Source organism: Clinocottus analis, unplaced genomic scaffold, assembly GCF_023055335.1.
Source record: "Clinocottus analis isolate CAN_PGR_092001 unplaced genomic scaffold, fCliAna1.0.p SCAF_3, whole genome shotgun sequence".
Taxonomy (NCBI): Eukaryota; Metazoa; Chordata; class Actinopteri; order Perciformes; family Cottidae; genus Clinocottus; species Clinocottus analis.
In genome coordinates, this window is record NW_027176042.1 from 14,986,025 (window position 1) to 15,010,763 (window position 24,739).

The 24,739-nt window shown below is 40.7% G+C and overlaps 1 protein-coding gene across 2 annotated transcripts in view; it reads left to right on the forward strand.

The window, feature by feature from the left end:
* The window catches only part of LOC137796303 (SLIT-ROBO Rho GTPase-activating protein 3-like), a 32,188-nt gene continuing 7,449 nt past the window's right edge, over positions 1-24,739 (forward strand). The window contains exons 1-13 of one of the 2 annotated variants that reach the window (XM_068594167.1): positions 1-454; positions 7,068-7,263; positions 11,010-11,172; positions 13,444-13,506; positions 16,312-16,503; positions 16,814-16,942; positions 17,063-17,284; positions 17,396-17,497; positions 18,959-19,156; positions 19,247-19,331; positions 20,563-20,590; positions 21,390-21,492; positions 24,239-24,299. In XM_068594167.1, coding sequence (XP_068450268.1) covers positions 388-454; positions 7,068-7,263; positions 11,010-11,172; positions 13,444-13,506; positions 16,312-16,503; positions 16,814-16,942; positions 17,063-17,284; positions 17,396-17,497; positions 18,959-19,156; positions 19,247-19,331; positions 20,563-20,590; positions 21,390-21,492; positions 24,239-24,299 — 1,609 coding nt within the window. In that variant the 5' untranslated portion in view covers positions 1-387. Of the gene's footprint in view, positions 455-7,067; positions 7,264-11,009; positions 11,173-13,443; positions 13,507-16,311; positions 16,504-16,813; positions 16,943-17,062; positions 17,285-17,395; positions 17,498-18,958; positions 19,157-19,246; positions 19,332-20,562; positions 20,591-21,389; positions 21,493-23,869; positions 23,901-24,238; positions 24,300-24,739 lie in introns of both variants that reach the window. The other variant, XM_068594166.1, reaches the window with a different exon arrangement.

Below are 24,739 nucleotides of genomic sequence, written 5' to 3' on the forward strand. Positions count from 1 at the left end.
CGACTGCAGAAGGAGCTCGGTGTTGTTACCACCGAGGCTGCCATAGCTCTTTCTTTGCTTCCTCCAGGCTTTATGCAATGCACATCAAACGTGAATTGGTTTCCTGATTTACTGACAAGCTCTGGTGAAAAAGAAAAGGAGTGGTCAGACACGGGGATCATGATGCACTTTTAGGTTTCGACGTCGCCTTGTGTACGCATCGCAGCAACATCGCAGAGCCTCCAGTGCCGTGCGGTCGATTCCCGAAGTTTGTGTCCAGCGGGCGATGAGCCGCATCTGATCGTTGCTCAACTATCCGGAGAGGACTGCCGACGGGCAAAACGCTGCATTGTGGCAACCGAGACGCTGATTCTTGCCTGAGGATTGCGCAATCCGCTCTCCCCCAAAATGTCATCTCATGCGAAAGTCAAGAAGGACAAAGAGATTATTGCCGAGTATGAGACACAAGTGAAAGGTTGGTAACGTGCAGGCCGGACCGTGTTGTTATCCTGTGTGTCAAGGCGCTATTGCGTAACTTTACCACACGTTTTATATGGCTTCTAGTGTGCAGTGCTGTGGGGCGGGACAGATAGCATAGTTATAGATGACAGCCATTTTTTTTTTTTTTTTTTTTTTTTTTTTTATACATATCTCTCTTATAAATGTCTCATACGTGCATGTCATTAACTGTCATTTTGGGATACGGGTAATACTTAAATCCAAAGATGTATTGATTTAGATGCAACTTGGCTGAACTGGTTTCTCTGTGCTGAAGTATGTTTGCTGCTCATAAACATGCCAAGCCCTGCATGTGTGGAGATGCAGCTTACGTGCATGATTTGTTTTAAAGTGCAGCTGGTTTTTCAGGGAGATTGTTCTAATGCTGTCCACCCAACAAGGGAATGTCATAATTCACCTTGTCCAACCCTCCCAATGCACTGGAGGTCAAGCACCTCAGGTACTCATACTGCATATTTTGAGATCAGGGTACATTTTACAACTTCTCTCTAGAAATGAAGGTTGAAGAATCCAATACATGGTATTATGGTATAGCCCGTGTCATTTTAAAAAGACAATACAAGCTATGTGTTTTCCTGACATTCCAGGACAATGTTAATCGTATCAGGGAGGAAAGGGAATGCTTGAGAAGATCACACAGCAAACAGTTCAGAAAGGTCATAAATAATGTATGCTGTCTGTATGAATTATGAACCATGAAAGGATTTTACTGTCTGCCGCTAAATATGTGACTAGATGAACCACCCAGTGAGAGAAGAGAGTCAGGAACAGTGTAAAGGAACAGACTGCAGGATGTGTCCGTGGGTTGTCCTCTCAGCCTCTTTGAGACAACTTCAGGTCGTGTGAACTTTAACACGTTGGTGCATCACCCCCTCACAGTCATGGTTTTGCTCAGTGTTATGTACTATCAGGTTTTATTCACAAGACACAGACAGGCTTTCTTTAACATTTCAAACCAGAATAACTGCTATGCATGCTAGTGTTGGAAGTAGTAATGATTATCTGGAATGAAGCTAATTGTTTCAGTAGAAAACAGGCCATTATACAGTAGGTTGTTTAGTCACAGGGTGAAGTAACCGCCTCTGCTCACACTTTGGTTCAAAATCACCCAACACCACCGCAGTACTCTGAAACACCCAAACACAACAGTTGACTTTGACATCAAAAACACCAATTAAGACGTCCATTGTGAACTCATGGTGTGTGTCCGGGTCCAATAGTTTACAAGGTGTCACAACACTGAAAGCAGGGCCAAGTATTTATTCCGTAGGCCGCGACGCTATGGTTCATTAGCTACATGTACACTTGTTGTTTTAACACTTCATGTTTTCTACAGACTTAAAAAAGAAGAGCTAATGTGTTAATTAGTGAGTTGTAGAGTTGCTGGTAGGCATATCGTTTTGTTGTCTGTGGACAGAGCCATGCTAGCTGTATTTAGTCTTTACACTAAGCTAAGCTAGCTAAGTTAAATGGCTGCTGGCTGTCACTGCCTATTGGACATCCAGACATGAGAGGAGGGGTATCGATCATCTCATCTAAGTCAGGGGATCTTGTTTTACATGATAACATATCATAATAACTTATCAGACTCCTTAAGTAAGTAGAAAAATACTGCAAACAAAGACAGAAAAGGACAGAAATGTACTGAGTCTAACACTGTAGCACATCTGGCTGTTACAACTATTACTTTCTCAAAACTACAATTAGATTTTCTTATAAATTGTATATTACATATAAATACACAATAAACAGTATCTGTTTGTACAGCTCTTATTTAAAATCAATGATACTAGTGTCCAAAACAGTTTGAATTTATTTCCAATCCATGAAAGCATGTCGAAATTGATGAAACACGTTGACGACACTGAAGGCAATATTGTTAGGGATAAAGTCTTATAGAGAATTGGTGCAAATTTATGTAAAAGTTGTATCATAGTCCGTTAGACTTTATTTAGCAGTAACCAAACATTGCCAGCATTTGTCTGGAATGATTAGCATTTTGTAGACAGGTGTGGTCTATGTTCTCCCTGTCTTCTCTTTGTCTGTCTATTTGTTTGACTTCCTTCTCTCTCTCTCTCTCTCTCTCTCTCTCTCTCGCTCTCTCTCTCTCTCTCTCTCTCTCTCTCTCTCTCTCTCTCTCTCTAGTTCTCTCTCTCACCCCCCCCCCCCTCTCTCCGGTCTCCACACCAGCGTAGTGACTGTGAGAGAGCCATCACAGTCTCTCGTCTCAGTTTCAGGAAAAGCTTTTAAGCTGACATCTTAAGCTCATTTGCAAACTGGGCTTAGATCAGTTTGGAGCTGTGGGGGCTTTACTCTAACACTGACACTATAGCCTCCAATAATGCTGACTTGCTGACTGCACAGCAGTTCAATCAGGAACACAAACCTAATGCACTTTGCAGTGTTTTTCAACTTGCCACATTTTCCAAAACAGCGGGGTCGCAGTCATGTTGAAACAATGCTTGTTGGTGTGTGTTGTGGGCCCAAAGTTTTACAAGTTTATTGATGACTGAATAGTCAGTTTGCTTCGTATCTCAACAATTATCATCAATATCATTATTTAGTTATTACCAGAAGCTGAACTTGTTTTTCTTATTTGTGACCAAAACATGATTTTCACTCTTCAATTGCACTGAATGCAGGTTTGCTTTTACAGTGTTTGAGTTCATATTTCTCTTTCTAACGAGTGTAGTTGACCAGCCTGATATATCTCTTAGCATCCTGTTGACCCCGAAAAAATAAAACACAAGGAAACAAGAGATATCATTCATCATACTGTACTCTAGCTCTAGGGCACATTATCTGTAATGCCACTTGATCTTTTCTGGAGCCAAGCCATTTAAGTATGATGCACACATTGCTCTAATAGGCTAAATTGGAAACCATTCATTGTAAGATTTGATGTTGCTTAGGGAACATGTGGAAATGTGGAAGTTGTGTAACATTGACTTTGCATGGATATCTGTCCCTAAAGTAAAAAAAGATTTAAATAAGGAAGCATGTGATACTTGTTCCATTTGTAATGTTTTTTAGCTGGTGTAAGATTTGGGTGTACGGGCTTGGTGACAGTCCACCTGTCACAAAGTCGCATCTCACTCCTACTGCCACCACATTTACCGTAGAGATGCATTCCACAGCAGCATGTAGACACAGCCCTCTGTGTGCATTCATCATTATAAAAGAATGCATGGACTGATACGGTCTTGAAATGTCCGGGTTGCGACAGCAGAACAATATCTTTTGTCTCCATGTTTCGGTACTCCTGTTGTTGTAATAACAGGTACATACCAAGAGTTGAGCGACGTGAGATTTAAACGAGGGAGCAGCTTTGAATTCTGCTCACTACATCCTGGATATTCCTGTTCTGTGGTTGCACAAAGAGCGATGCCTTTTCTAGCTCGAGATATTTGTATGTAGAGCGAGAGATGGGAAGAAATGTGAACTCTAGCAAATAAGCAGTAAAGAGCCATAGACATCACTGCGTTCAGAAGACGAGTGTTCACAAAACACAGCCTTGATTTGGACCAAATTAAGTCAACGTGTCAGTCGAGGTTAGGCCACATGTGACTAGCCACGCATGGCTAACTGCAGACACAGCCGCAGAGAGACTGCTGCTGGCCGTTGCAAGAGATGTGTTAGGTTAATTTCAGCTACCTTGGTGACAAAGACTTCTCACAATGTGAAATTTAGTGCTCTCTCAGGGGCCTTACTGGCAACCCTGCAAAGGCCCCCCTATTTCATTACATCTGAGATTCAGGCATGTAGCCTCTACAGACGGGCTGCGTTTGAACTTGGCGGGCGGATGTAGTTTGTCGTTTTGAATGTGCAGGAAAAAAAGAAGAGCTCAAGGCATTGCCACAGCCGAGCTCAGGCAGGTACTTTCATTTTCAGAGTTCAGACATGACTAAACAACATGGGTGATTTGAATGGTGTTGCGGGACATTCTGTACAGCATTCGGATGGCTTAAATTTTGTTTTGTGTTTTCAAACAACTAAAATATCCCAATGCTCAATTACTACCAGATTAAGCATCTTGAGAAGTTCTTTTAATTTGCTTCAGTGTTATCCTCAGGTCTCAGGTAAATACGTTACGCTCCTTAAAAGGCTTGTTAAAGTCACCCGAACATAACAGGATGTTAACCATATGGATTAGAATGAAAATAAACATTACTAATGAGTAAAGTCCTATTAGTGAAATTTCCACAAGCCTGTGAGAGGTGGAGCTTTTGATTCATTTTGGCTGCACTGTTCCCAGGCAGAGAACCTGATGTAGCACACGACTGTCTTTCATTTAAAGACATCTGCACCATTGTGTCATCAATGAAAAGAGAGAGAAGAGGCTGCACTTAGATTTTGTGGCTTACTTCTCTGCATACTATTCACTTGAACTCCTCACCAGCTTCCTCCTAATTATGCATTACTCTGCAAAGCCTTGAATCATTCATCAAATGAAGCGCTGTATTGCACAGTCCTGAGTAACAGTTTAAGCTCTAAGAATAACATACTCACAGGAAAGCAAATGCAAATATCATGAATTTATTTGATGTCTCGCTGATAAAAAATTATGCAGTTAAACCCATTTAAATCTGCCCATTAAATTTTATGTTTGTTCTTTTACACTGCCACTGTATGATTAAGAAAGATTAAAGTCACACAGGCCAGCAAATTGTGTTGTCCAAGTGGTCTATTTTAGCACAGGAGCGCATTGCAGTGACAGATCTTTCTATTTTAAACTTGATTGCTGCCTCGTTCATCAGCACAGGCAGTTTATTGAGTATTTCAAAGCAGAGAAAGTTGCCCTTGTCCTTGCCCATTATGCTAAACAGACTGACTGCTGTGACTGTCAGAACAGGGAACTGGCCAGCTCCCATTGAGATGCCTCCAGAGGCGTAACCAGGCAACTGGGCCACTATGGGGACCATGAGGGGTACATCTCCAAACAGCAAGGGACTACATATTTACCCTGTCTTTCTCGCTCTCGCCCTTTCATTCACATTTTCGCTCACACACTTGCAGACGCTTGGGAGGAGACATGTTTGAAATCCTTTTATTGGACATACAGAAACTGAACAAGGGGACTTTTCTTCTGCTGGACCATCTTTTTCATTGACACACTTCTAGAGAGTTTCTTTCAGTGAGCAGCAATAATGTGCATGGTTGAAACCATCTCAATGTTGCTCAACTGCTTCTCATTGTCTCGAAGAGAGTGAAGCTGTGTTTCCCTGTTTGTGTGTGTGTGTGTGTGTGTGTGTGTGTGTGTGTGTGTGCGCGCGTGTGTGTGTGTGTGTTTGTGTGTATAATCCACAGATGTGAGCTCCAAACTATGTTGTGACAATTTGATCTAATGGTGCTATTGATCTACACATTCCTATCCACCAAATTATAAACATAATTAATTATTGAAGTTATATATGAAGCGTTTAGTCTTGTAGCACATTGATAATTGCATATACTGGGAGGGAAAAAAAACAGCAATTTAAAAATGGATGAAGCCAAGAACCAAATCTGGACCTGACTCTGAGCCTGCTTTGAGTATGTACAGGGATGACGGGAGTCAACCACATGAACATATTGTGATCAATATCCTGATAGCTACTGATGGCTCCAGATCCTCAGCTCTAAGCTCTGATATGATTCATGGTTTGTCTGCAGCAACACATGCAGCAGCCACAATTTATTATTTATTTGTATTCCTTCTCAGTGTTCATGTAAAACTGTTACCTCAATGGACATTTTTATCACCTAATATCCCAGAGGTCAATAGGAACAGCCAGCTACCAGTACAAGCTGCCCAGTATGGGAATCTATGGATATGTATTCATGCCATTTTGAAAAAAAGATGAATGAACTATATTCTATATACACAAACATTGTAATAAACAATTAACAACCACAAACATGGTAATTCATTAAGCCGACTTTACTTGAACAATACAAATAAAAACGGCAACAACTCTATTTCATCAAAGGGAAATATTCATCAAATAATAATTAATATTTTATTTGTAAATGCCATATCAACCAATTAAATGTTCTAAATTTTGATCAAAACATAATCGTTCCCCATTCTCAGACTAGGAGCAGTGAGTAGTGAGTTTCCTAACCTCAGCAACCACAGCAATCTTATAATCAAAAGAATGCCCACAATTTGTTTTTTCAAGACAAACTTCTCCAAAGGCCCACTCGGCACAATGCATTTTGAGAAGCTGACCTATTTTATATTTTCCGTCCTGTCTCCTGCAATCATCAGACATGCATCTCACGTGCATGTGCTACCCCAGCATCTAGACATCCCCACACTTCCTCCCACTACACGCACATTCACTCACACATGCACACAAATGCAGACGAATGCACTCTGACATCTAGTTTTATCCAATTATGATGACTTTGTTTTTTATTAGTGCTTATGCTTGACTGTGCCGTTACATCTTTGTCTTTACTTCATCTACTTTTAAAGGGCCGTGGGTTGAATGCTGAATGCAGAAGTGAAACCCAGTATGTAAGCACGCTCCCCCAGAGAGGCTCTGTTTATTCTGAAGGTGGTCTCTTCCTTTGTTGATATCCAGAGATCCGTAACCAGCTGGTGGAGCAGTTCCGTTGTCTGGAGCAGCAGTCTGAGTCCCGGCTGCAGCTGCTGCAGGACCTGCAGGACTTCTTCCGTCGAAAGGCCGAGCTCCAGCTCGAGTACTCCAGAGGCCTGGACAAACTGGCCGAGCGCTACTCTGCTAAGATCCGAACCTCAAGAGAGCACCATCACTTCAAGTGAGTCCTAAGCACCGGAACGTCTGTGTCAAATGGGTTTGACAGATAAACAACCGTTACATATTTCATACTGGTTACTGGCACGGCACAGAGATATGGAAAAAGAGAATGAGGAAGGCAGAGGAGTGATACACAACAAAGAGGAAACAAGGGATAAAGCCGGAGAAATGACCTGAAATGAAGTCAGGGCCAAGGAGGCTCGTGGCCTTAGGCTGCTGTGTTCCTCCCAACTAGGTCAGACGACCGATCCCCCCTCACCCCTCCTCTCTCACCCCTCGTCCTCTCTTCGTGGCTGTCATTTCATTTCCATTCTCACACTGCACTTCACGCTAGACGGCTAGCCTAATACTCATATTTTCTCAATGAGCACAGAAAACAAATTAGAGCTTCAGTGAGGAGTCTGAAAGCAACAATGTGGGTTATTTTACTTGTTTTAAATGTTTGTGGTCATGAAACAAACATACCCTACGGTATGTTGAGGAAATGCTGCTTAACTGCTCTGACCAGCCTGCAGCTCGCCGTGACTTTCAGATCATTTTCTAACTGTATACACTGCCCATGGCCATGTGGTTAATTTGAATCAGTGCTCATAAATAAGAGGAAATGCATGATCCACATTACATTACAGTGCATTCAATGAAAATGTTTTGCCTTGGAAATTGACCAATTAGGGCTGCTAAATGTGGTTGAAACATCCTGAAAAAGCAAATAGTTTGAGATTGAGGTCAGATTAATGTGTGAAATTAACTTATATTTGAAGAATCTGCTCTTCTCTAACACCCAATGTCGTAGTATTGAATTAACACTGCAGGAAATCAATATTACCTTAAAGTAGTGCACTATAGTAAAGATGGTATAATTGATACTTAAGCGGCTGCACAGTACACCCTTTAATGCACAACAAACATGTTGGTTTATTTTGGTCTTTCCGTTCCTCTTTAAGTCTCTCCGGCCAATTGGACGTAAAGAGTAATGGTGGTGAAGAGCTCCCGTTGATACATAGAGAGTTCCCTCAAAGAGAGACCCCTGGAAGAGACTCACATTGCATGACTTCTTTCTACACCCTGCTGTCCCAGATTCTCCCCCGTCACATTAAATGGTCGTCATTATTATCTGTCAAAGGCCAGATTCACAATCACAGACAACAATGGACAATTAATAATCCCACGCGGCTTTCTGGCTCTGCAATCGCTCTCGTTTAATTCAACCCCAGTGCCCTTCTTTCTGATCCAGGGTACGTTCAGATTTCCATTTCTGATGTCGGATCTAGTAAAACGGCTGGCAGGAGATTGTAAAGGAACATTTTTTAAACTGTCTGTAATAAAACATCTGCATCAAAAATGGAATTATAAGAAAACGTTTTGAAAAGACAATTTGTATCCAATATGTTATACAATAGTTAATATATGCAGAATGTGTTTGTCTTGTTAGTTCACTGTAGTTCAGCTGGCTGGTGGCACTTTAAGATGCAGAGAAATGTTGTTGTGAAACTGGTATTGTTGTACTTTTTGAAGGCTGTCGTGTAGAAAAGCTTCTTCTGTCATTTCTCATGAGCATTTCTGCTTTGACTCCTTTGTGTCCTGAGTACTACTACAGTCTACTCCGTATTCAAGAGCAGCCAACAGCCAAAGATGTACAGTCAGGTTCCTGGTATCACATGGACAGGATCAAACACATGTTCTTTTTTCTTCTTTTTTTTATCAAAGTATTAAAAGATAATAGGTTTAGATATGCTAATGTTCAGTACTTTGAATTACCTAGAGCATCACACGTGCAACTCTTTTAACTTGCCATCAACGCTTCTGATTGCTTTAAGAGAGAGTTATTAACTCAACTAGAGAGTCAACACTATGCGTTAGAGTCTAACAGTAATTACAGATAATATAGTATTCACACCTGGAATAAATAACAGATCCAGTTCATATAAATGATAGTTTATATATAAATGTGGTTTTGACTTTGGAAATAAAATATCAATAACATTATTTATTTGGTATTCAGGGCAGTTTCACTTTAATTATAGTGTTGTTTTGGATACATGGAGGGAGCTACAATGTGGCCTTTTGTGATAGTGTGGAAGCTTGCATAGCTTAAGATCAGAGGGAGTTTACAGAGATAAGAAAACAGTCATAATTCACTTCAAAAAAAAAATGAAAGCATGAATAAACCTCTCCAATGATAGAATGATTGAAGTGTTGAAGCAGTTATAAGAAAACAAATCAGGACTACTCTTTCAATACGAGTTCAAAACAACTGCTGTGTTTCTGACTTTACAGTCGAAGATGCTCAGTTTTTCCACAATGATTTCCAACACATTTATATGAATAATTTATGAGACATTGATTTTGAGACAGCATTTAATACTGTAGCGTCTAGTTTTAAAAGAGGATTCATATTCTCAATGGTGTAGGATTGTTCAGCCACATAAAGTTGCATGCAACAATTTATAGAAACAAATGCAGCTATAATGAATTATTTGACCAGCAGATACAGAATAATTAAGGACCCAGAATGTAACTTTGTGCTTCTCCGTGCCTAAAAATAGAAATGGAGAATGCACAGTTATTTGGTTGTATGGAAATATGTCCAACATAAATATGGTAAATAAGCCTTTTTGGGGCAACAAAAGGTTCCTTAAATTCAGTTGTGAAAGGTACTATGACCCACTATGTAAAAAGCAGAATAAACATACTAAATGTATATTGGGTAGGAACCAGAAAGAATCAATTAATTGTATTATTACAAACATGATATCATTATCATACTTGTGATGGTCGGCATGTTGACGCTTGTGGAGCTTTGTCAAGTTTTATTTACAAATCACAAGCAACGTAATGGTATTCAGTACGACAAATAAGATACTATATATGTTTTTTGTTTTGTGAAATAAACTTCTCTTAAAGAGATTACCGTGGCAGCTTTGTTATTTATACTAACGTCAGCGGTTCATTGCTCGTTCGGTAGCTACTGACTGCTTGTGTGATCTGATCAAAGGTAATCAGCAGAGATGGCTATCAGTGTGTGAACTGCCCTTTGAATGTCCTCTTACCTGTAATACAACTCCTCATCTCAACTTCACTCTTCGACTATCACCGGTCATTAAAGGAGAAATTAAGTTGGATTTGGATTGGAATTAAGTTGGATTTGGATTGGATCCCAGTGTAGGTCAACCATCGGCCAAGAGCAAAAGGTTTTTACACACAGCTTTTAAGCAGGTGGTGTGCAAAAAGTATGATGCAGCATTTTTATATTGCAGTCACAATTGTTGGAGGTCAAAAAACAGTTAAAAGCTCTCTGAAGACCAAAGAGGAAGAAAACTCTTCGGTGTGAGGATAATTGAACTCACATGCTCCCTCGAGCAAGCAGCCGAAAGCAGTCAGCGTGTTTGTGTGAGTGTGTGTGTGTGTGTGTGTGTGTGTGTGTCTGTGTACAGCTTTCCCCTTTATTGCTGATTCCTTACAACATGTGAAGTGACCCCTTGATCTCTAATGTGTTGAGCCCCAGTACTGACGGATCAAATGAAAAGCTGCCACTCTTCATCATATTTTATGTTACACAGAGTTAAACTAATTGTGCAACAATTGGCATGTTTTTTTGTGTGTTTAATATGTGAACACAATGGTCTTACTTCTGGGCACTATAGGGGGTGGTCTTAATGTCATAGCTGTATTAGTTTACGTCAGGCAGCTTTATAGAAATCGAATCAATGTCTTCATCTTTGTGAAGTCTTTCCTTCTCTGTTTCAGGAAGGACCAGAATCTCTTATCCACTGTTAACTGCTGGTATTTGGTCTTGGACCAGACAAGGCGGGAGAGCAGAGACCACGCCACTCTCAGCGACCTCTACAACAACAACGTCATTGTCCGTCTGGCACACGTGGGCGAGGATGTCATCAGACTCTTTAAAAAGGTCAGAATCGGAATTAAATGGATGAGGGCATGTAACCCAGCCGTAACGCACACAGTCACAAAGCTCATATCGCATGACTAATGCCCCCCAGCTGGGAACTTGACGCCACACCAACAAAAATATGTAAAGATATGTTGAAAATGATCAGTCAGTACAGTCTATTTCATGCTGTATGGATCTCATACAGCATTCCTTTTGAGGGCAATTCTGACTACTGACGCGCTTTGCTGTGTCATTGTCTCTTTTCGTGAATAATAATGTTTAATCAGTATTTCAATGCAAGGTTTAATGCGTTCAAGGTTCTCTCAGCTACTTTACAACCTGGTTTCAAATAATGGCCATTAGTTGGCTAATCCCACCAAATACAATTAATATTTTATTCATATTTTATCATAGCAATACTATTATCATATTTTTGTGCAATACTTTTATATCTTTTATATTTTGTGCCTTATTTTTCAATTTGTTATTATTTTGTACCTTAAGTTTATTGTAATTCTGTGTTAGGAGGACCAAGCAAAATAAGCTTTTCATTGTATAGAATAACCGTCTGTTATCTATGCATATGACAGAAAAACATCTTGAATCTTGGATCTACTAGGAATGTAAAGCTCAAGTTTCATCACAATCCAATATTATATTGATTCTTTAGACAATGATACATATTTGCTAATATCACAAAGTCTACCACAACACGATTTTGATTAAATTGAGGGGCCTGCGATCATTATGAGACAATATTATACGCCAATTTAACACACAATCCGTCCCATTTACACTCACAAAAGCAAGTAATTAGGATTTGACAATTGTATTACTGGGCTCCGGAGGAAGGATGTGCACTTTGATGATAATTGGTGGCACAGACATACAATGGGAATTTCAAAATAAAAGCATATCTTAAAGTCAATATGTATCAACGTTTTCTCTTTGTATCGATAACATTGAATTATTGATCATTGGATCTACCCATCACTGAGGTTTTAGTTACCTAGCTGCACCATGCACTTCAGCCTTACACTAGACTATGGCTACTGTGAGGATCATGTGTCTCCAGTAAAGCTTTACACAGTTGGCAAGATATTTTCTTTCTCTTTTTAACCTCCCCCATTCATCATGTGTATTGTCATTCTCCATAGCACGCTCAGTTTGCTCCCTATTTAGATCACTAACCTTTTGTTGATGCGCTTTGCAACTCGTCGCTCTTGTCGCCCATACTCCCACTCATTCCATTTCACAGCAAATGCACATTAACTAGGACTCATTCAAAAACCTGCTGTGTTATTTGTGTCTTTTATTTCAAACGTTAACACCATAGAATGCATTTGTCTGACTTTTACATCACATAAGGCTGATGTAAAGTGTATAATGTATGGTACGTGTGAGAATAGCTGAGTGCTTGAGATTCAGGGGCTGGGATGAACAATCTGCCTCGGTGATTCTAGATCAGCATTGTTTGACAGCGGCAGGAGTCTGCAGTAATTTATGCCCTCTAGGGGGCTCTGCACTGTCACGATGGGAACCTTTATGAGACTGGGATGGCTTGAGGCCAGCACAAAGAGGAAGACCAATAGGTATCCGCAGAAACTTAACTGAAATTGTGACAGAGATCTCAGAAACAATAATCCTGTTATTGCTGTAGCATCCTGGTTCAGCTGCAGTGCAGTCTCACTGCTGTAGAATTACACGTGGGAACGGAAATGAATAAACTTTGCCATTTGCTAAGTCAAAGTTGGACTGAATGTGCTGGAATTTGAATTATTGTCACGTGAAAAGGCAAGGTTGCTGTTTTGACAAATGGTCCCTGAGAGGCGACAAAAAACAGGATTGATTGGGCTCAGCGTCGCTCCATATTCTCTCTACAGGATTTCCAGAGTCACTCTCCACTGGCCTCATTCCTCCTCTTGGGCTATAAGCCCTGTTTTGGGACATGGCCAATGCATCATAGGCTCTTAGCCCCTGTAACTGAGCTGAAACTGTGACACAACTCCTTGGGAAATGTTCTGCAGCTACCGCACTGTTCTATTTTTGTCTGCATGTGCACTTTGGGCATTGTATTAGATCTTTTCTGGTGCAAAGTAATGACAGCATTTCAACGCCTGCTGACATCCCTCACACACAAAATATAACTGTCTCACAAGTACTGTAGTCTTTCAATTGTAGGAAGGCAATTCTATTATATAACTCAGTTCTTGCTCTTAGATGTTTGAATACCTGCCTTGATTTGTCCTTAAAATGAAACTATCAACTGTTTTTTTCTTTCTTTTCCAGAGCAAAGACATCGGGGTGCAGATGCACGAGGAGTTAGTGAAAGTCACCAATGAGCTCTACACTGTGAGTTGAACAGTTGTCATGGCCTCTTCATGCCTAAACTGTCTTTGCCCACAGCGACCTGCCCGTTTTGCTTTTCCCCTTTGTTGGTCTGTATAGCGTCAATCCTGAGCCAGAGCTTTTTTCAGACCTGCGAAACAGCTGGCCTGACACTGCACACGGCAGATATGCCTTATCAGCAATGCAGCCTCTAACAGGTCATTTCTTCCATCTCCTGAGGTCGTGAAAGGAGAACATTTGCATTCTTCCTCCCACTGTGAATTTCTCCATCAGTTGAAGGGGAGAACGTTCTTGCCCCTGGCAGTGCTTCGAGCCGACTCAGCAGTCTGTGCTGCAGAAGTGCACCGTGCTCACCGCAAACACAAGCTGCTGGAGTAGTTTCAACTGAAGTTATATGTCATCACACACAGCTGCTTGTGTGTTGTCACTCTGTCTATTGTTATTTGTCGTACTGTACATACAGTAGACCCCATGTGGAAACAGTGCACACACGGAATCTGACACACAGAAATGTTTAAGATGGACAACCGCTGTGTTCAGTGCCCCGACATCGAAAAGAAGAAAAGGAACTGATGTATTTATTGATATCATCTCCTGTATGTGGGACACAGTGTAACAAACACGGCAGGGTGCCTCCTTCTGGGTCTTATTTCTCAGTGATATCATGATCGTTAGTTACTGTTCCTGAGTCACATCGAGCACTTCAATGGTCATGCAGAGTTTTTGTTTTCAGATGTATTTTAACTTGATTCTTTTGAGATCAATTAATTATATAGAGGTAAAAAAAAAGACCAGAGACTTATTTTAAGATACTTGATGTCGACTATTTTGGCTTAATTCATCATTTTGCTGCACAGCTATCTATCTGCATTACATCTCGCATGATATTGAGTAAATACTGAAAGTTATTAATCAAGAGAGGTTAGGTCTTTTACTTGCAATTCATTTTGACGATGCTATAACTGCACATAGTTAACATGTTTATCTTTTGCTGAATGAAGTAAATTACTTTACAGTGGATTTTGGGACATGGTTTGTATTAGGTTGCAAAAACAGCTTATGAAAGATATAATATTATTGGAAACTGTTTAATTGCAGTGCAGTTTTTATTGACAAGGAGTCCCACTCATTTTAAAAAAAATGTTTAGTACAAGTGAATATACTCTGAATCGCTAATACTGATATTCTTACATGTAACATTATACAGCACTTTACTGCTTTGCTCATATTGATTTTTCCTCTCTGGGATTCATGCATTATTAAATGTCTGTCTGCAGCTATTGAGCGCAGCATAGGAAATTGCAGTAGTCTGTTAAGATGTGGGCTAGATAAAGTTATACAGTTTAAATTAACTTGTATAATTAGTTTGTATTATCAGTTATGAGTTGAATGTCAAATTTGCTATAAGGTGGATTCATTTTGTTCCGGCTTCTGCACTCCACTATTGATCTGCTGCAGGATTTTTGTGGAAATCAAGTAGTTTCTAGTTTCACGGGCAGCAGGAAGGTTGCTCTCGGTCTCTTTGTAACCTCCTTCCTCCCTGCTGATCAATCTTGCTGTCCTTTGCACGTACGCTTCAGTCAGGGTTGCTAGGAAACGAGAACTTGAGAGTGAGCGATGGAGGACCAGATGTTGTTTAAGTGTACCGTTTTTTTCAGGGTATTTAGTCAAACATTTATATCTCTTTTGATTATGTTGTTGAACACAAATCTGTCATGACACTTTATGATAAATTTATCTTTAGCAATCTGTCTCAATCAGAAGGAGAGTAGATTGTATTTGGAACAGTGGTGCACCTGGAGGTAGTACACATCACAGTGCTTTACAGTGCATTGACCTTTTTAAACCAACGACCATTCTGTGATCAAGACAAACATGCACAATGATGTAGCACAACACCTGCAGCAAAGCAGGGGAATGTCAATCAAAATGTGACGCTAGAATGAGTATGAAACACTCCCTTATGTCTCAGAGTTTAATGAAAAACATATTATTCTGGGGTTACATTAACTCATTTGTAATATACAAAATGCAAATTAGCAATTTTAATGACAATTTGTTCAGTTAGAAATGAATGCAGAGGATATTTTTTTGTTTTTGTTTTTGGCCTGGGAAACATTACTTAACCATATCATGATTATGTGGCCAGAATATTTAACATTTTATTTTACCTCTGAATAATTTAAACTTCTTCGGAGGAGATTTGAGAATACATGGTAACTTGTTTTTAGAACTTTTACATGCAGCATGAAATTTATACCTTACATATCTATACATATGTGTCTGTTTCACACCCCTTTGTAGAAAGGAAATGTGTTTTGTTACAGTGTGTGTAATGGTCAGTGTGTAACAGTGATGAAAACATTTGCCTTTTTTGACACAATGTGACTTCATGGTGTTGGACACATTTACCAGTTATGGGTCGGCCACTGCCAATAACCAGTCAGAGTTTCCAGTAATGTTATTAAAAAACCTGCCTCTTTACCAGCAGTAGTAATGTTGCCGATATGTACACAACATTTCAGCTTGAAATTCTGCATATCGACGGCCGAAGAGCGAAACCTGAATCTGCAAAATCTGCAGAATGCTGTTTGTTAGGGATACACAATACATAAAACAAAACTAAAAATACACAAAGTGCAGATAGGAGGTTCCCCCCACATTTCCTGGATCATTTTGCAGGTAAAAGGTTTTGCGCTTTGGCCATCGATGTATCTTATATACCTCAAATTCATATCCCTTTTAAGTTTGACTATGTTGCCTTGGTATTAAGTACAGTTTGACAATTGTTGTTGTTGTTGTTGACAGGTGATGAAGACGTACCACATGTACCACACTGAGAGTCTCAGTGCTGAGAGCAAGCTGAAGGAGGCAGAGAAACAGGAAGAGAAGCACATTGGCAAAGCCAATGACACCGGGTCCAGCCTGCTGCGGTACGGTCATGATGAACGTCCACAGCGACGGAGCTCCGTCAAGAAGATGGAGAAAATGAAGGAGAAGGTCTGTTGTAGTCGACTGGTTTGTACATGATGTAATGTGTTGTGCATTACAGGCATGATAGCCACATTCGAGTACAAATGCTTTCGTTACGAACCTCTTGAACTTTAGCAGTTGCCATTTGTACAAATTACGCTAGAAAAAGCATTTGACGCTACAAGGAGCCCATCTCTACATTGTGCAAAGTATCACATATATCAACAGATTACATGAAATAAAATCTGATTATTGTTGTATTGGATTCTTGGAGTATATTAGAAATCCATTTCACATCCAGGCATTGATGGGACTCTCTCTTCCTCTTCCTCCCCAGAGACAAGCCAAGTACTCTGAAAACAAGCTGAAATGCACAAAGGCCCGGAACGACTATCTTCTCAATCTGGCAGCTACCAATGCCCTGGTTGCCAAATACTACATCCACGATGTTTCAGACTTGATAGATGTAAGTAACTACTGTCTGAGCCAAAAAATGTTGAAAGAACCACCATTTAGTCTCTTCTTGCTTTAGTTCTCTGCCTTTTATTGGTTTGTGGTTACTAAATGTTTTAATTCTTGTCCTCAGTGTTGCGACTTAGGTTTCCATGCAAGCCTGGCACGCACTTTGAGAACCTACCTGTCGGCAGAGTACAGTCTGGAGACTTCTCGCCACGAGGGTTTGGACCTGCTGGAGGGAGCGGTAGACGCTATGGACCTCAGAGGAGACAAGCTGAAGTTCATGGACGCACACAGCATGATCTTCTGTCCTCCAGCACGCTTTGACTGTCAGCCACACATGGGGGATGAGGTGAGTCACTTTGGAAAATGGGCTGTAGGAATGATTTCTTTGTAGAGGTCTTATTTCTTCATACAAAATTCGTCATCTCATGTTAACCCTGCCTTTCTTTCTTAATCCCAGGTATGTCAGGTGAGTGCACAGCAGCCTGTCCAGACAGAGCTCCTGATGCGCTATCACCAGCTGCAGTCTCGCCTGGCCACGCTGAGGATAGAAAATGAAGAGGTAAGAGTGCACACAAGGCTCACGGGGCAGAAGGCAGCTAGTGTCAGTATTTCTTTTCAGAATATAGCAAGCTGACTTTAAATGTGCTGTACACAGTCATGCTCTTTTCTACTGACTCAAAAGAGGACAAATGGCCAAATGTACTGAGTCTCATGTACTCGTAAACAACGCAGGATTCCCTCCAGTACAGCTGAGTGGGTCAGCAACCCAAATCTTCACACGTCATCTTGTGATTTATTTAGTCAGTAGATGATGACCTAAAGTCAAGCTCATTAAATATGTAGTAGTTTTTGCTCTGTGAAACGACACATTTGTTTTATCTCAGTAAAATGTATTAACTTTTATAATGTTATGATAAGAAGTGGTCTTTGTGGCCAACTTCTGCTAGGAAACACTGCATGAAACCCTGAAATGTTACAACTGGTGGTGTGTCTGTGTGTGACATGGTGATTGGAATGGAAAAAATAATAATAATTTCATGACAAAAATTAAAAGAACCATTTTGCACCCATGCACAAAGAAATTCTAAAGAGAGTCAAATAATGTGTGAAAGTATGAAAATCCTTGAATGTTGATGAACAACATAAATGACCAACTGTATGCTGTGGCTTAACATTAGGTGCACATAATTTAGAAGCCATTGCATATCACCAGGTTGTCGCAATATACTGTGGCAGGAAATGAATTTCTTATCGTTGAAACTATCCATCAAGTCAGACCCCAGAGAGCAGAGCAGGGACATGTCTTAAAGAAACCTGCTGCTTTAATCTAGGACAGTCTATAATACAATAAGCGTCTTACTTGAAGCAGCTGAAGCGATTCAATACCTTTTTGGCTTTGCTACACTCATTTTTAAACTAGGATTGACAGCCAACACCCTTACCTCTGTCACACCCTGCATTTATGTTCGTCTTTGATCCTTAATCATCCCTTTTTCGTCTCCTGCCTCTAACTGGGAGGGTGGACGGGGGGGGGTCACCTCAGCATGCTTCCTGGCCTGCTGGCATGAAGCCACCAAGGCTGCGGTTACTCTCTCAGACGTGTTTAAAGGTTACCTGGGCGTGTGTGTGCGTGTCACACCTGTCTTTTGTGAATATGGGAATGCACACTGCCTTCCTGCCATGCCTCTTATTGAAGGAACATAGTTAACCGTTCATGTCATGATGACTCATGCTCGGTAGCTTATTACTCTATTGTTTACGGCATGTCAGTCAGTCTGCTGTGAGAATGGCCTGATGGCTTTGTTTACGCCATCCAGCTTGTTTCTGATACTGAGAAGTTGTATTGGAAGTATTCACATTGTGTGTAGTTCATATTCTTTGTTGTTTTTATCTGCAAGTAGTTCCATACGGATTTCAAATCATTGCACATAACAAACTTGAAGATAAAACAAAACTAATAAATGAGTCTGAATTCAAGTCACAGGCGTGTATGTTATGTGTGTGTGTTTGTGTGTGTCAGGTGAGGAAGACACTCGACGCCACCATGCAGACCATCCAGGACATGCTCACAGTGGAGGACTTTGATGTTTCGGAGGCCTTTCAGCATAGCCAATCCACAGAGTCGGTCAAATCGGCTTCCTCTGACTCCTACATGAGCAGGGCGAACATTGTGAAGCGACGAGCCAATCAGCATGAGACCGAGGGCTTTTACTTCACTGTGAGTTCTCAGGCAGTAGTACTGCAGCACGTACATTATAACTAGAAATCACCTTGTCGCTAATTGTCTCTTTATGCATTTCATCTGCAGAAATACAAGGAGTACTTGAATGGCAGCAATCTCATTATCAAACTGCAGGCCAAGCATGACCTTCTGAAGCAGACGCTCGGAGAAGGTGAGACTCATTGTGCTACACATTAATGGAAGGGTAGTAATGGTAGTAGTTGGGAATTTTCTATTAAATGGGTATATTACTATAAATTACAAAGTTCTGAAGTGCTGTATATTCATTTCAGTTCAGCTACCTCTTTGCTTTTAGAAAAATAATTCAAATTATGTTCAATTCATTTATCATCTTGACAATGTTTTAACCTAACGTAGTCACTAGTTTAAAAAAGCCCCTACCTTTCATGATGCTATGTACTTTGACTAAAGGCTATGACAGTGTGTTGTTTATATATTTAATGCACAATAACCTGAGCCAAAAGTCTGAATAAGGATGTGTGCAGTTTAGTCGTATGTCATTGAGCTACTACTTCAGATTTTTTTGCAAGCATCTGCTTTTGGTTATAACTTAGTCGGTGGGTCAGGGCATATTTTTAGTTATGGATACGATACATATAGCACAGTACATATTGTTAATGGTGCTAATCTTTGTGAACATACAAGCATAGACATAGTGGAATCCAAAAATGTGTACTAAAGGTTTAATATATAAATTGAGGACTTGACAATTGCTTCACCTAAAAAAGGGTCATGGGTAGAAAAGACTGCAGTACTTGCACCTGAGGGGTCTTCGGGGCCACACTTTGATCATATATTCCTCATATAAAATATGCATTAACCTACACAAAAAGAGTGAATCCAAATCTATATATTCTGTGTTATTTGGTTTCTACTTCAGACTCAAACATCTGCTCTCGGATGGAGTAATGTGTGAAGCGGTTTTACACGCGATGTGATCCTTGAGCAAACATTTCTGATTGACTCATCAATGTGAGGCCCTAATTAGTTTGCATACAAGTGAGACGTGTGTGTGAATGTGGTGCCGATATCATGAAATCATCACACTGTACAAATCAGCTCCCACAAACCTCCCACTCTTGTTGCCCCTGGATACATTTTCACTTTGCAGAGCGAGTAGACGAGTTCTCCCCTTCTGGGGCTCTTGTGCTGTTTCTAGGGCAACCGCTGAATGACTGCTGCCTGGCGGCGAGTCAAATGCGGCCGTGGCGCTCACCCCATTGAGGCCGCCTGAATAGATGCCCGTTTTCTCATAACACCCCTTTCCGTCTCCATCTGCCAGCCTCGTATAGTCGGCCAGCACTCAACCGTACAGCTAACTTCTGTGATTGTAAAACCAGTGTATACTAATTTGGGCTCTTTCTCTGTTGTTTTTCTTCTAGGGGAGAGGGCTGATTATGGAACAACAAGGTAAGATGAATAACGTAGGCAATGGCGTGTAAAAATCCTTCCTGTGTCTCTGGATGTGGCAGGAATGAGATCACAGTTTGGGGATATGAGAGTTTTCTCAACTTCTCTGGTGTTTGTTGAGCAAAGAGTTTGCCCCTAATCACAGAAGACTGTGCTCTGAGTTGTTCTTCATAGTTTCAATCTATAAAATATGTTAGATTAAATGCCAGGGAGATGGATAATGTCTTGCTGTTGTTCTACTTATAAACAATTCAGTGAAAATGAAGAAATATTGACCAAGCTCATGATTAATTGAAAAGGGTTCAGCTTTTACCTGTTTTGAACTTTATCACATTCTATAAAATGCAATCAAATCTTTATTGAATGTTATGTGTGATGATTCCTTGTAGTCATTACAATTGACTTTGATTAAGTTTGCTACAGCTACTTCATTAAAGACCACTTCAAATAAATATTTTGGAGAAATATGCTTTTTTGCTTTTTGCCAGGAGTTACATTAGAAGATCGATACCGTTGTCATGATTTTACACCAAATATGAAGATGCAGATTGTTAGCTTAACTGAGCATAAAAATTGGAAGCAAAAGAAAACAGCTGGCCAGAAATACCTAGTAGTACCAAGTGATTACCTGGTAACTACATGTCATTGTTCTCACCTTTTGTACGGGTGAAACAAAGTTGGTATCGATCTGCTCACCTCATTCAAACAGTGTGTTTTTGATGATTTTTATGTGTATACCAATTGCATCAGCATTCATATTTACCCTGTACCAATCGTACACCCCCCATCATCTCCCCAGGCCCCCCACTCTTCCCCCTAAACCTCAGAGAATGCGGAAGTCTAGACCTCGCTCCGTTTTTAACCGTAAGCTGTTTAACGGCAATATGGAGGCCTTCATTCAGGTATTGGCCCATCTGTGCTCTTTGTCTCTCCATGAGCTCAGCTGTCTCGCTAGCGGTCCTTGGGGGTTCTCTTGCCTTTGACCACTCTTTTACCCAAATGTTGGCTCACTCATGCACTTATTTTCCTCTTGCTCATTAAGTGTGGCTTCAGCCGCATGGGGTCATAGACCCCATGCTGGAAGCACACTTCATGTTCTCCTGCGGGCTTATTATTATTATTCTTCTTATAGTCAAACCACTACTCCTCCCAGAGCGTTGCCAGCACATGCGTAAAAAATACATCGAAACGTGCGGTTTGCGCGGGAATCGTGAGGTATGACTTTTCTAAGAGATTCGCCCGGCCGTTTTCCCGAAAAATGCAAAAAACGTCAAAAACTGTCAAAAAAATTTCACGAAATGTTCGTAGAGGGTGGCGCACCAATTAACAGAGTGAGAAGAAGCGACAGAAACTGCTAAAAAAATAAAACGTATTTTGTCTTTACTCGCACAATGTTCACTCTTCATACACCATTGTTGGATAGAAACGTTGGAAATATTGTCTTCTGTCATAAACTGCGGTCGATAGGAATCCAACGGACTCAGACGTCTTGAAATCGGACTGAATGTGAGAGCAAGTCCACCTCGCTCTGCCATCCGCCGCCATGTTAAATCTCCCTCCAAAGCCACGTCTCCCCTGAAGCTCGTACCTGATTTGTAAATCGCCCGTACAGACACATGTTTTGTCGTACAGACTCGCCAGTCACAGTATCTGTTCATCAGGTCTTCCTAACGCTCAATATGCGATATCGAAGCAATAGTGGCTTTTAAAGTACCATTTTTTTTAAATAGTTTGAAAGGAGTTCCACAGTATTTAGGTCTATTAAGCTCAGCGTAAGGAAGTCCCTTTGAAGTCATCACCATGGCAACCTTTGCTCTAGCGACCCACAGGTGTTCTCGTTAGGGCAGTTTAACAGACACACAGACACTTACACACGCACACACAACACAGATGACTTCTGTCTCTCTGTCTGTTTGTCTCACACACACAGACACACACACACACACACACACAAACAAACACATACACAAACAAACAAACACATACACAAACACACACAAACAGACACACAAACACACACACACAAACAGACACACACACACACAAACAGACACACAAACACACACACACACACACAAAGACGTTTACGTGTGTTTTATATTGTGTAGTTGTCAACACTGTGATCATTAATAAGGTCATATGATATTTCATATACGTTTGTGTGTGTTCAGGACGTTCAGTAGTTTATTTCCTTAAGTCCACAGTCCAGTCTGCCTCTAATCAGTCTGCTGGCGCTCACTTGGTCACCATGACGACGGCAGCACACAGGTGCTTCATATCAGCCAATCAGTTTAACACACAAACCAACTCAAGTGCTTTGGAGGAGAGACGGGCGTCAGAAACAAAAGCTATATATTGCGACGTCTTACGGCAGTAGTAGCCACACTTTCAAAATTTCTTGCGAAATTTTCTAGTTGCCTTTTACAGTCTTGTTCTTTAGGGAAGACCAGGTTTGGTAAAAACAAACAAACAATTAAACTAATTCTGGAGATGGTTTTGCTTTCTGAAGCACTGCTCCGGTGTCGGGTCTGCTTTTAACATCCTCTCTTCTATGATCCCCTGTCTTCAGACACTTAAATAAGTTGGCCTCATGTCAGTTGGCCCTGTGCCAGCTATGTCAGCCTATGCAATAAACAAACGGCCACATCCACTTTAATGCTCAAACAAACAGGGGCAGACAAGACCGAGTGTGCATCAACAGCAGTGGAGCACTATGGCTAAAATGATCAGTCAATTGGCAGACGTAAAAAAAAGCAATTTATCATTAAAGTGATTTTTCAAGCACCAATTCAAAATGCCCCATTGCTCCAGGTTCTAGCTTTTAAAGTATGTTCTTCATAAATTTGTCTTGGATGATAATAAACTAAATATCTTTAGCTTTTAGAGTGTTGGCTGAAAAAAAAAGAAAATGATGACGCGTGGCTTAAGGAGGTTGTTTGTCACTGTATTCTGACATCTTACAAAACAAATGATTCAACCACCTATTAAAGTAAGTAATGGTTATATTAATGGATGATTAAAATAATTGGTTAGTTGCAGCCTGACAAATGTAGCTCCCCCCCCACCATCTCCCATCGACTCAGGTAGCACCCTCGGTCCCACACACTCCTCCTGTCGGACCACGTTTCAAACCCCACAGGGCACTGATGCTTTGGCTATTCTTTCAGGCCAGGCCTCCTCTTTTTCTCTGCCTCTGTACGGTCTGTCTCTCTCACTAACCTGTTGTGGTTCTTGTTGCCTCTCTTCCTCTGTCCACGGGCCTTTCTGCTCTCTGCCCAGGGGAAGACGGAATGTCCGTGCCAGGAGTCAGGTACTCTGTCTAATAGCCGGGCGGGATAATCGCACTGTGTTCAGTATGCTAACCAACATTTCTGTGCCTTTGTCCTGTTGGCATTCCTGTGAAAATACTGTAGCAATAGTAACATGTTGGTGCACACAATTTTGTTCTGCATATTTTCTTTCTGTACACTTTAACATCAGTTATTTAAAAAAAAAAAGAACATGAAATGATTAACAATGTTCCTGTAAGTAAATTAATTTGAGGGGCTGCCTCTATAAGCCTCTAATGAGAACATCCTTCAGGCATTTGTTTTCTATCATTTTCTGTTCATGTGCTTAGAATAATAATCATTTGAATCTATCCGGTAGGACTCAGGGCAGACTATACCAGTGGTGGTTGAGAGCTGCATTCGATACATCAACCTATATGGTAGGTTCCTATGCAATGTCCATGTTTTTTTCTCCATGAAATAAGAAAAAACAGTCATATAGTTTATGTCTTAAATATGTGTTAAACAAAGCAATACAATCAAACGTGTTTTCAAACGGAAAAATATGTCTTAAGCCTACAAATAGCCCATTTTTACCACATCAAACTATTCTAGGAACCTAACCCACAGGTCTAAATTATTACCTCCGTCATAGTACCTGCTGCCCAAAAATATCCAAACCCTGAGGGTCGTCATTTGTAATAGCTCAGGAACTATTGGGGCAGAGTCCAGTGCTGGGACTTCCTTCACTGAATTAGAAAGCACTGGAAGCCACTTGTATCAATAATAAGACGAATGGTGGACACAACGCAATGGATCTCTTTTTTTCTTTCAAAACCTGCCATACTGGTTTCAGCTGTTAGACTTACTGGTATTTGCT